Genomic DNA, 12,947 nt, shown 5'->3' with positions numbered 1-12,947 from the left:
TGGTTGGAATGGAGTCAATGGAGTCAAACACATCAAACATGTGGTTTCTATGTGCTTGATAACGACTCCATTCCGGACATTATTATGTACCGTCCTCACCTCAGTAGCCTCCACTGGGGAAGAGGGGTTTAATCTACTGTTACTGCTAGTTCAGCCACTTTCACCCCCAGAAGTTAATTGAGTTAGGTAGTTTGTTAGCGCACGCAACATTTGGTTGTGGGTTCTGGGATTACCAGTACACACACACGCGCACACACACATGCACACACATCCTGCCCTCCCATCCCTAGCACCAAACTGGGTAAAAAAGAGAGATCGTCAGGTATGGAATGTTGTCTTCTGCAGCTGATACTCATCTCTACTAACCTGGGGATGCTATCGCTGCCCACTCAGAGTGTGTGTGTGTTCTTGCGTACGTGCATGTGTCTGTCCCTACCTGCCTGTCTTTACAGGCATGTATTCACCCTGCTTTTCTCTTCTCCTGTTCTAATCTTCTCCTGTTCTAATCTTCTCCTGCTCTAATCTTCTCCTGTTCTAATCTTCTCCTGTTCTAATCTTCTCCTGTTCTAATCTTCTCCTGTTCTAATCTTCTCCTGTTCTAATCTTCTCCTGTTCTAATCTTCTCCTGTTCTAATCTTCTCCTGTTCTAATCTTCTCCTGCTCTAATCTTCTCCTGCTCTAATCTTCTCCTGCTCTAATCTTCTCCTGTTCTAATCTTCTCCTGTTCTAATCTTCTCCTGTTCTAATCTTCTCCTGTTCTAATCTTCTCCTGTTCTAATCTTCTCCTGTTCTAATCTTCTCCTGTTCTAATCTTCTCCTGCTCTAATCTTCTCCTGCTCTAATCTTCTCCTGCTCTAATCTTCTCCTGTTCTAATCTTCTCCTGCTCTAATCTTCTCCTGTTCTAATCTTCTCCTGTTCTAATCTTCTCCTGCTCTAATCAGTTGATAATTCTTCCTGACGGCTGACTCTCCCAACATCTTGGAGGACTCAGAGTTCTACATCTTCAGAGTTCTAATCTTCTCCTGCTCTAATCTTCTCCTGCTCTAATCTTCTCCTGTTCTAATCTTCTCCTGTTCTAATCTTCTCCTGCTCTAATCTTCTCCTGCTCTAATCTTCTCCTGCTCTAATATTCTCCTGCTCTAATCTTCTCCTGTTCTAATCTTCTCCTGTTCTAATCTTCTCCTGTTCTAATCTTCTCCTGCTCTAATCTTCTCCTGTTCTAATCTTCTCCTGCTCTAATCTTCTCCTGCTCTAATCTTCTCCTGTTCTAATCTTCTCCTGTTCTAATCTTCTCCTGTTCTAATCTTCTCCTGTTCTAATCTTCTCCTGCTCTAATCTTCTCCTGCTCTAATCTTCTCCTGCTCTAATCTTCTCCTGTTCTAATCTTCTCCTGTTCTAATCTTCTCCTGCTCTAATCTTCTCCTGCTCTAATCTTCTCCTGCTCTAATCTTCTCCTGCTCTAATCAGTTGATAACAGAGAAGAAGACATTCTTCCTGACGGCTGACTCTCCCAACATCTTGGAGGACTGGATCAGAGTTCTACAGAACATCTTCAAAGTCCAAGCCAGCAGCCCCATCGCCATGGAGACCACCACCGCCAAACCCACCGTGAGGGGCTGGCTCACTAAGGTCAGGGGTCACTGGACTGGGCCTAAGAGATGAGGGTTATGGAGATGAGAAACAGACAACATGTTTAGGGTGATTGGCCTTAGCAAGACGAGGTACAGAAGTGCTTATCTTGATCACATAATGATTGAGATAGGACAAGGAAACCCCAGCCGGCCAAACCCTCCCCTAACCTGGACGAAGCTCGGCCAAATTGTGAGCCGTCTCATGGATCTCCCAGCTGTGACACAGCCTGGGATCGAACCCGGGTCTGTAGTGGCGCCTCAAGTACAGCAATGCAGTGCCTTAGACCGCTGCGCCAGGCCCCCAAAACACACAAAGGCGTTGCCTTTTTGATGGAAGGACAACTCTTATTACAAAGGCAATACAAAAATACAGCTATTCTATTCTTACCCTATATATATTATATCAACAATATGTTTCTTATTAGGACACTGTCAAGTTTAAACTAGCCATTCTTCCCACTGTAAGAAAAAGAGACTGTCACAGATTGGTGGAAGGCTTTCACTTCAGGCAGATTCCTGGACAGCTAATTCACGATGTGACACGGCTAGTTAGGACCCCTTACTGATCAGGGGATGATGATGTTTGAGGGATACCCCCCTTCTCTACAGAGGTGTGTTTGTCAGTATGGTTGAGACTGGGGCTATTATATTATAATATCACAGAGGTGTGTCTGTCAGTATGGTTGAGACTAGGGCTAGGAGACCCCTAGATCACAGAGGTTTATCTGTCAGTATGGTTGAGACTGGGGCTAGGAGACCCCTAGATCACAGAAGTTTGTCTGTCAGTATGGTTGAGACTGGGGCTAGGAGACCCCTAGATCACAGAGGTGTGTCTGTCAGTATGGTTGAGACTGGGGCTAGGAGACCCCTAGATCACAGAGGTGTGTCTGTCAGTATGGTTGAGACTGGGGCTAGGAGACCCTAGATCACAGAGGTGTGTCTGTCAGTATGGTTGAAACTGGGGCTATGGGAGACCCCTAGATCACAGAGGTTTGTCTGTCAGTATGGTTGAGACTGGGGCTAGGAGACCCCTAGATCACAGAGGTGTGTCTGTCAGTGTGGTTGAGACTGGGGCTAGGAGACCCCTAGATCACAGAGGTGTGTCTGTCAGTATGGTTGAGACTGGGGCTAGGAGACCCCTAGATCACAGAGGTGTGTCTGTCAGTATGGTTGAGACTGGGGCTAGGAGACCCCTAGATCACAGAGTTGTGTCTGTCAGTATGGTTGAGACTGGGGCTAGGAGACCCCTAGATCACAGAGGTGTGTCTGTCAGTATGGTTGAGACTGGGGCTAGGAGACCCCTAGATCACAGAGGTGTGTCTGTCAGTATGGTTGAGACTGGGGCTAGGAGACCCCTAGATCACAGAGGTGTGTCTGTCAGTATGGTTGAGACTGGGGCTAGGAGACCCCTAGATCACAGAGGTGTGTCTGTCAGTATGGTTGAGACTGGGGCTAGGAGACCCCTAGATCACAGAGGTGTGTCTGTCAGTATGGTTGAGACTGGGGCTAGGAGACCCCTAGATCACAGAGGTGTGTCTGTCAGTATGGTTGAGACTGGGGCTAGGAGACCCCTAGATCACAGAGGTGTGTCTGTCAGTATGGTTGAGACTGGGGCTAGGAGACCCCTAGATCACAGAGGTGTGTCTGTCAGTATGGTTGAGACTGGGGCTAGGAGACCCCTAGATCACAGAGGTGTGTCTGTCAGTATGGTTGAGACTGGGGCTAGGAGACCCCTAGATCACAGAGGTTTGTCTGTCAGTATGGTTGAGACTGGGGCTAGGAGACCCCTAGATCACAGAGGTGTGTCTGTCAGTATGGTTGAGACTGGGGCTAGGAGACCCCTAGATCACAGAGGTGTGTCTGTCAGTATGGTTGAGACTGGGGCTAGGAGACCCCTAGATCACAGAGGTGTGTCTGTCAGTATGGTTGAGACTGGGGCTAGGAGACCCCTAGATCACAGAGGTGTGTCTGTCAGTATGGTTGAGACTGGGGCTAGGAGACCCCTTGATCACAGAGGTGTGTCTGTCAGTATGGTTGAGACTGGGGCTAGGAGACCCCTAGATCACAGAGGTGTGTCTGTCAGTATGGTTGAGACTGGGGCTAGGAGACCCCTAGATCACAGAGGTGTGTCTGTCAGTATGGTTGAGACTGGGGCTAGGAGACCCCTAGATCACAGAGGTGTGTGATGACTGACTGACAGATTAACTATCTGTAAAGAGGCTTTGATCTCTACACTATGACATTATGCACCTCAGAACTCTGGAGTGATGGAGTTGGTTCACTACCTCTCTCTCTGCATATTTGACCTTCGACCCCGATGAAGAGATGTACAGCTCGGATTATGAGTCATGAGACGAAGCCAGTAGTCCACACACATCCACTCTCTACTGCAGCCTGCTGTTCAAATTAGAAATATTATATACAGTCTGAGTGGTATTGAATCTATAAACCTCACACATTCTCCTCTGTCTCTCTATCTCTCTCTCTTCTCTTTCTCTCACACTGTCTCTCTCCTCCAGGTGAAGCATGGCCACTCTAAGCTGGTATGGTGCTCTCTGGTCAACAAGGTCTTCTATTATTACAGGAACCAGGATGACAAGGTTTAAACTCCTCCTAAATTTACCCTCATTATGTCAGTGTCATTGCTGTTGACAGACTCTATCTGTAGTATAACTGAATATCATTATATTATATACACACACTCTAACTGTGTGTGTGTGTATACTGTATGCGTTTGTCACCTCTCAGCTCCTCCTAGGCCAGCTGCGGATGCGTGAGGCGGTGGTGGAGGAGGTGGACAGGTCATGTGACTCTGACGAGGACTACGAGGCCGGTGGGCGTGGCTTCTTGTCATCTCACTGTACCCTAGTGGTCCACCCCAGAGAGCAGAGCCCCACCTATCTGCTCATAGGGACCAAGCAAGAGAAGGTACAGCACCTGTAAACTACACTACCCATATACCCCCTCACTGCAAGACAAGGTACAGCACCCCTAAACTACACTACCCATATACCCCCTCACTGCAAAGGAAGGTACAGCACCCTAAACTACACTACCCATATACCCCCTCACTGCAAGACAAGGTACAGCACCCCTAAACTACACTACCCATATACCCCCTCACTGCAAGACAAGGTACAGCACCCCTGAACTACACTACCCATATACCCCCTCACTGCAAGGGAAGGTACAGCACCCCTAAACTACACTACCCATATACCCACTCACTGCAAGACAAGGTACAGCACACCTAAACTACACTACCCATATATCCCCCCCACTGCAAGGGAAGGTACAGCACCCCTAAACTACACTACCCATATACCCCCTCACTGCAAGAGAAGGTACAGCACTCTAAAACTACACTACCCATATACCCCCTCACTGCAAGGGAAGGTACAGCACTCTAAAACTACACTACCCATATACCCCCTCACTGCAAGGGAAGGTACAGCACTCTAAAACTACACTACCCATATACCCCCTCACTGCAAGGGAAGGTACAGCACTCTAAAACTGCACTACCCATATACACCCTCACTGCAAGAGAAGGTACAGCACTCTAAAACTACACTACCCATATACCCCCTCACTGCAAGGGAAGGTACAGAACTCTAAAACTGCACTACCCATACACCCCTTCACCTACTTGCTCATAGGTACCAAGCAAGAGAAGGTACAGTACTCTAAAACTAAACTACCCATAACCCCCCCACCCCACCCCACCTACCTGCTCATAGGCAGCAAGTGAATGTACAGCACCCTAAAAATACACTTATTCAAACACCCCTAATTTCCCATAATTGTAAGTTACAACCCACAGACTTACCTGTTTCCATTATCTCCTCCATCCTTTCTGTACAGGACACCTGGCTGTACCACCTGACAGTCGCGGCAGGCAGCAGTGCCAGCTTCAAGGTGGGCACAGAGTACGAGCAGCTGGTCGGGAACCTCCTAGACGTAGAGGGAGATCCAGGTAAGTCATCTAATCATTCAACTCAGTCTGTCTGTCAACACCACAGACAAGTACACTACTTGAGAAGGTTAATGTCTAGCAATGCCTTGAAGATAGACTAGTGGTTAACAGACTGGTCTAGCACGTGCTATACTGTATTACATAAGGTTTCAGATTCAGTCAGTAGCTCTTTCATGTTACATTAACCAGGACAGACTACCGAAATATCTTGATCCAGTCTGCAATCTGCAGTTAGTGTTAATGACTGGGCTCAAGTAAGTCTGTTTCTGGTCAATCTGTGTGTGTGTGTCTGTGTGTGTGTCTGTCTGTCTGTCTGTCTGTCTGTCTGTCTGTCTGTCTGTCTGTCTGTCTGTCTGTCTGTCTGTCTGTCTGTCTGTCTGTCTGTCTGTCTGTCTGTCTTGTCTGTCTTCTCTCAGACTCTGCGTTGTGGAGGAGTGAGTCTCTATGTTTCTGTAAAGATGGCCTGCGCTCCCCTCTCACCACTCTACCCTCTGAAGCTCTGCAGACTGAAGCCCTCAAACTCTTCAAGGTTGGTCCCTTCATTACTTCATTACATTGTATTTCTTCAAATCCCTGTGTCTTTCTCTTCTCCTGTCTGCTGATCTGACGGAGACCCCCAGCCTGTCTGTCTGTTAGGGGCTTCCCCTTCTCTGTCCATCACCCCCCTCTCCTCTTGGATGTGCTCCATGCCCCTCCACCCTACCGCCACTCACAGATCAAAGCCTCGGAGGCTCATTAGAAGTGTGGAAGAGAGATAATGTTTCTCTTGTCCTTGTTCTTGTTAGGGGGTCAGAGACCGTCTCTGTGGATGTAATAGTCGGATGAGGGAGTGGGACAGACAGACAGCACAGCGGGATTCGGACAGGGGGGGGGGCATGGGCAGGGAGTGGGACAGTGATAGGGAGTGGGACAGGGGAGGGGGGCATGGGCAGGGAGTGGGACAGTGATAGGGAGTGGGACAGGGGAGGGGGCATGGGCAGGGAGTGGGACAGTGATAGGGAGTGGGACAGGGGAGGGGGGGGGGCATGGGCAGGGAGTGGGATAGGGAGTGGGACAGAGGAAGGGAGTGGGACAGGGATTGGGGGGAATGGGCAGGGAGTGGGATAGGGAGTGGGACAGAGAGAGGAAGGGAGTGGGACATGGGGGGGGCATGGGCACAGTGATAGGGGAGGGGACAGCATGGGCATAGGGATTGGGACAGGGGAGTGGGGGGGGCATGGGCAGGAGTGGGATAGGGAGTGGGACAGAGGAAGGGAGTGGGACATGGGAGGGGGGGGCATGGGCAGGGAGTGGGACAGTGATAGGGAGTGGGACAGGGGAGGGGGGCATGGGCAGGGAGTGGGATAGGGAGTGGGACAGAGGAAGGGAGTGGGACATGGGAGGGGGGGCATGGGCAGGGGAGTGGGACAGTGATAGGTAGGGAGTGGGACAGGGGAGGGGGGGCATGGGCAGGAAGTGGGATAGGGAGTGGGACAGAGGAAGGGAGTGGGACAGGGGAGGGGGGCATGGGACAGGGGGGCATGGGCAGGGAGTGGGACAGGGGAGGGGGGCATGGGCAGGGAGTGGGACAGGGACAGAGGAAGGGAGTGGGACATGGGGGGGGCATGGGCAGGGAGTGGGACAGTGATAGGGAGTGGGACAGGGGAGGGGGGCAGGGGATAGGGAGTGGGACAGGGGAGGGGGGGCATGGGCAGGGAGTGGGACAGTGATAGGGAGTGGGACAGGGGAGGGGGGATGGGGGGCAGTGGGACAGGGATAGGGAGTGGGACAGGGGGAGGGGGGCATGGGCAGGGAGTGGGACAGTGATAGGGAGTGGGACAGGGGAGGGGGGCATGGGCAGGGAGTGGGACATGGGAGGGGGGGGCATGGGCAGGGAGTGGGAGATAGGGAGTGGGACAGAGGAGGGGGCCATGGGACATGGGCAGGGAGTGGGACAGGGAAGGGAGTGGGACAGGGGGGCATGGGCAGGGAGTGGGACAGTGATAGGGAGTGGGACAGGGGAGATGGGGGGGGCATGGGCAGGGAGTGGGACAGTGATAGGGAGTGGGACAGGGGGGGGGGCATGGGCAGGGGGCAAGTGGGACAGTGATAGGGAGTGGGACAGGGATAGGGAGTGGGACAGAGGAAGGGAGTGGGACAGGGGAGGGGGGCATGGGCAGGGAGTGGGACAGTGATAGGGAGTGGGACAGGGGAGGGGGGCATGGGCAGGGAGTGGGATAGGGAGTGGGACAGAGGAAGGGAGTGGGACATGGGAGGGGGCATGGGCAGGGAGTGGGGGAGTGGGACAGAGGAAGGGAGTGGGACATGGGCAGGGAGTGGGACAGGGATAGGGAGTGGGACAGGGGGGGGGGCATGGGCAGGGAGTGGGACAGTGAGGGGGGGAGGGAGTGGGACAGTGGGGAGTGGGGGGGGCATGGGCAGGAAGTGGGACAGTGATAGGGAGTGGGACAGAGGGGGCATGGGACAGGAAGGAGTGGGACATGGATAGGGAGTGGGACAGGGAAGGGAGTGGGACATGGGCAGGGAGTGGGACAGGGAGAGGGAGTGAGACAAGGACAGGGATAGGGAGTGGGACAGGGATAGGGAGTGGGACAGGGATAGAGGAAGGGAGTGGGACATGGGCAGGGAGTGGGACAGGGATAGGGAGTGGGACAGGGATAGGGAGTGGGACAGGGATAGGGAGTGGGACAGGGAGTGGGACAGGGATAATGAGTGTGACAGGGATACGGACAGGGAGTGGGACAGGGATAAAGAGTGTGACAGGGATAATGAGTGTGACAGGAATAGGGACAGGGATAGGGATGGGGAGTGAGACAGACAGGGGACAGGGGGTGGGACAGGGAAAGGGAGTGAGACAGACAGGGACAGGGAGTGAGACAGACAGGGATGGGATGGGGAGTGTGACAGGGACAGGGAGTGAGACAGACAGGGATGGGATGGGGAGTGTGACAGGGAGTGAGACAGACAGGGATGGGAAGTGTGACAGGGACAGGGAGTGAGACAGACAGGGATGGGGAGTGAGACAGACAGGGATGGGGAGTGAGACAGACAGGGATGGGAAGTGTGACAGGGACAGGGAGTGAGACAGACAGGGATTGGGAGTGAGACAGACAGGGATGGGATGGGGAGTGTGACAGGGAGTGAGACAGACAGGGATGGGAAGTGTGACAGGGACAGGGAGTGAGACAGACAGGGACAGGGAGTGTGACAGGGACAGGGAGTGAGACAGACAGACAGGGATGGGGAGTGTGACAGGGACAGGGAGTGAGACAGACAGACAGGGATGGGGAGTGTGACAGGGACAGGGAGTGAGACAGACAGGGATGGGATGGGGAGTGAGACCGGGACAGGGAGTGAGACAAACATGGATAGGGACAGGGAGTGAGACAGACAGGGACAGGGAGTGAGACAGACAGGGACAGGGAGTGAGACAAACAGGGATAGGGACAGGGAGTGAGACAAAGGCAGGGATGGGATGGGGAGTGAGACAAACAGGGATAGGGACAGGGAGTGAGACAGACAGGGACAGAGAGTGAGACAAACAGGGATAGGGACAGGGAGTGAGACAGACGGGGACAGGGAGTGAGACAAACAGGGATAGGGACAGGGAGTGAGACAGACCGGGACAGGGAGTGAGACAAACAGGGATAGGGACAGGGAGTGAGACAGACCGGGACAGGGAGTGAGACAAACAGGGATAGGGACAGGGAGTGAGACAGACGGGGACAGGGAGTGAGACAAAGGCAGGGATGGGATGGGGAGTGAGACAAACAGGGATAGGGACAGGGAGTGAGACAGACGGGGACAGGGAGTGAGACAAAGGCAGGGATGGGATGGGGAGTGAGACAGACAGGGAGTGAGACAGACAGGGACAGGGAGTGAGACAAAGGCAGGGATGGGATGGGGAGTGAGACAAACAGGGATAGGGACAGGGAGTGAGACAGACGGGGACAGGGAGTGAGACAAAGGCAGGGATGGGATGGGGAGTGAGACAGACAGGGATGGGACAGGGAGTGAGACAGACAGGGATGGGAACAGGGAGTGAGACAGACAGGGATGGGATGGGGAGTGTGACAGACAGGGACGGGGACAGGGAGTGAGACAAAGACAGGGATGGGATGGGGAGTGAGACAGATAGGGATGGGATAGGGATGGGGACAGGGAGTGAGACAAAGACAGGGATGGGATGGGGAGTGAGACAGAGGGATGGGGACAGGGTGAGACAGACAGGGATGGGAGTGAGACAGGGATGGGGACAGGGAGTGAGACAAAGGCAGGGATGGGATGGGGAGTGAGACAGACAGGGATGGGACAGGGAGTGAGACAGACAGGGATGGGGACAGGGAGTGAGACAGACAGGGATGGGATGGGGAGTGTGACAGACAGGGACGGGGACAGGGAGTGAGACAATGACAGGGATGGGATGGGGAGTGAGACAGACAGGGATGGGGACAGGGAGTGAGATGAAGACAGGGATGGGATGGGGAGTGAGACAGACAGGGAGTGAGACAGGGAGTGAGACGAAGACAGGGATGGGATGGGGAGTGAGACAGACAGGGAGTGAGACAGACAGGGACTGGGACAGGGAGTGAGACGAAGACAGGGATGGGATGGGGAGTGAGACAGACAGGGAGTGAGACAGACAGGGAGTGAGACAGGGAGTGAGACGAAGACAGGGATGGGGACAGGGAGTGAGACAAAGGCAGGGATGGGATGGGGAGTGAGACAGACAGGGATGGGACAGGGAGTGAGACAGACAGGGATGGGGACAGGGAAATGAGACAGACAGGGATGGGATGGGGAGTGTGACAGACAGGGACGGGGACAGAGAGTGAGACAATGACAGGGATGGGATGGGGAGTGAGACAGACAGGGATGGGGACAGGGAGTGAGATGAAGACAGGGATGGGATGGGGAGTGAGACAGACAGGGAGTGAGACAGGGAGTGAGATGAAGACAGGGATGGGATGGGGAGTGAGACAGACAGGGAGTGAGACAGACAGGGACGGGGACAGGGAGAGAGACGAAGACAGGGATGGGATGGGGAGTGAGACAGACAGGGAGTGAGACAGACAGGGAAGGGGACAGGGAGTGAGACAAAGACAGGGATGGGATGGGGAGTGAGACGAAGACAGGGATGGGATGGGGAGTGAGACGAAGACAGGGACGGGGACAGGGAGTGAGACAGACAGGGATGGGATGGGGAGTGAGACAGGGACAGGGAGTGAGACAAACGGATAGGGACAGGGAGTGAGACAGACAGGGACAGGGAGTGAGACAGACAGGGACAGGGGGAGAGACAAACAGGGATAGGGACAGGGAGTGAGACAAAGACAGGGATGGGATGGGGAGTGAGACAGACAGGGATGGGATGGGGAGTGTGACAGACGGGGACAGGGAGTGAGACAGACAGGGATGGAATGGGGAGTGTGACAGACGGGGACAGGGAGTGAGACAGACAGGGATGGATGGGGAGTGAGACAGACAGGGGGGATGGGGAGTGAGACAGACAGGGACGGGGATGGGGAGTGAGACAGACAGGGATGGACAGGGATGGGGGAGTGTGACAGACAGGGGGACAGGGAGTGAGACAAAGACAGGGATGGGACAGGGAGTGAGACAGACAGGGGGATGAGACAGACAGGGATGGGGGGAGTGAGACAGACAGGGATGGGATGGGGAGTGAGACAGACAGGGATGGGATGGGGAGTGAGACAAAGACAGGGATGGGAAGTGAGACAGGAGGGGGACAGGGTGACAAAGACAGGGATGGGATGGGGAGTGTGACAGACAGGGATGGGACAGGGAGGGACAGGGGGAGTGAGACAAAGACAGGGATGGGATGGGGAGGAGACAGACAGGGACGGGGACAGGGAGTGAGACAGACAGGGATGGGATGGGGAGTGAGACAGACAGGGATGGGATGGGGACGGGGACATGGGGGAGTGAGACGAAGACAGGGATGGGATGGGGAGTGAGAAAAAGATGGGATGGGGATGGGATGGGGGATGGGGAGACAGACAGGGACGGGGACAGGGAGTGAGACAAAGACAGGGATGGGATGGGGAGTGAGACAGACAGGGATGGGATGGGGAGTGAGACAGACAGGGATGGGATGGGGAGTGAGACAGACAGGGATGGGGAGGGAGTGAGAAGAAGGGATGGGAAAGACAGGGATGGGATGGGGAGTGAGACAGACAGGGATGGGGACAGGGAGTGAGACGAAGACAGGGATGGGATGGGGAGTGAGACAGACAGGGAGTGAGACAGACAGAGACGGGGACAGGGAGTGAGACAAAGACAGGGATGGGTTGGGGAGTGAGACGAAGACAGGGATGGGATGGGGAGTGAGACGAAGACAGGGATGGGATGGGGAGTGAGACGAAGACAGGGATGGGATGGGGAGTGAGACGAAGACAGGGATGGGAAGGGGAGTGAGACGAAGACAGGGATGGGATGGGGAGTGAGACGAAGACAGGGACGGGGACAGGGAGTGAGACGAAGACAGGGATGGGATGGGGAGTGAGACGAAGACAGGGATGGGATGGGGAGTGAGACGAAGACAGGGATGGGATGGGGAGTGAGACGAAGACAGGGATGGGATGGGGAGTGAGACGAAGACAGGGATGGGATGGGGAGTGAGACGAAGACAGGGATGGGATGGGGAGTGAGACGAAGACAGGGATGGGATGGGGAGTGAGACGAAGACAGGGATGGGATGGGGAGTGAGACGAAGACAGGGATGGGATGGGGAGTGAGACGAAGACAGGGATGGGATGGGGAGTGAGACGAAGACAGGGATGGGATGGGGAGTGAGAGACAGGGATGGGATGGGGAGACAGGGATGGGATGGGGGGAGTGAGACGAAGACAGGGATGGGATGGGGAGTGAGACGAAGACAGGGATGGGATGGGGAGTGAGACGAAGACAGGGATGGGATGGGGAGTGAGACGAAGACAGGGATGGGATGGGGAGTGAGACGAAGACAGGGATGGGATGGGGAGTGGGAAACACACTGAAGTTTGTGCATGCTGGGCCGGGCCGCCCATTAGTTAGGATTAGGTGGCTGCCTACGGCAGCAGATTGACAAGGGTGGCATTTTCCCAGTCAAACTGACCGACACATGAATCAACACAAACAAACAGGCAGGGGCGCAAAATATTTTGCTTGTCCATTCCCAGCGTGCCTCTCCAGGGTTCTGTTGGAGAGGTGCATCTCTGCAGCGCTCCACCAGCGTTCTGTCAAAAAAATGGTCTAATGTAAATCATAGGTGCTTTTACACCTGCATTGTTTGCTGTTTGGGGTTTTAGGCTGGGTTTCTGTACAGCACTTTGAGATA

At 54.2% G+C, this 12,947-nt stretch overlaps 1 protein-coding gene across 1 annotated transcript in view; it reads left to right on the top strand.

Annotated features, from left to right (window-relative positions):
* Window positions 1-12,947, top strand: part of LOC118381962 (pleckstrin homology domain-containing family H member 1-like) — a 70,249-nt gene that overhangs the window by 32,248 nt on the left and 25,054 nt on the right. Inside the window, exons 17-21 of the mRNA XM_052496613.1 lie at window positions 1,469-1,630; window positions 4,152-4,232; window positions 4,381-4,560; window positions 5,497-5,608; window positions 6,025-6,137. Of these exons, the coding sequence (XP_052352573.1) occupies window positions 1,469-1,630; window positions 4,152-4,232; window positions 4,381-4,560; window positions 5,497-5,608; window positions 6,025-6,137 (648 nt within the window). The remainder of the gene's footprint in view (window positions 1-1,468; window positions 1,631-4,151; window positions 4,233-4,380; window positions 4,561-5,496; window positions 5,609-6,024; window positions 6,138-12,947) is intronic.

The sequence above is a fragment of the Oncorhynchus keta genome, chromosome 35 (assembly GCF_023373465.1).
Source record: "Oncorhynchus keta strain PuntledgeMale-10-30-2019 chromosome 35, Oket_V2, whole genome shotgun sequence".
NCBI lineage: Eukaryota > Metazoa > Chordata > Actinopteri > Salmoniformes > Salmonidae > Oncorhynchus > Oncorhynchus keta.
The sequence above is the reverse complement of the archived record's forward strand: the minus strand, read 5'-3'. Positions and strand labels throughout refer to the sequence as shown.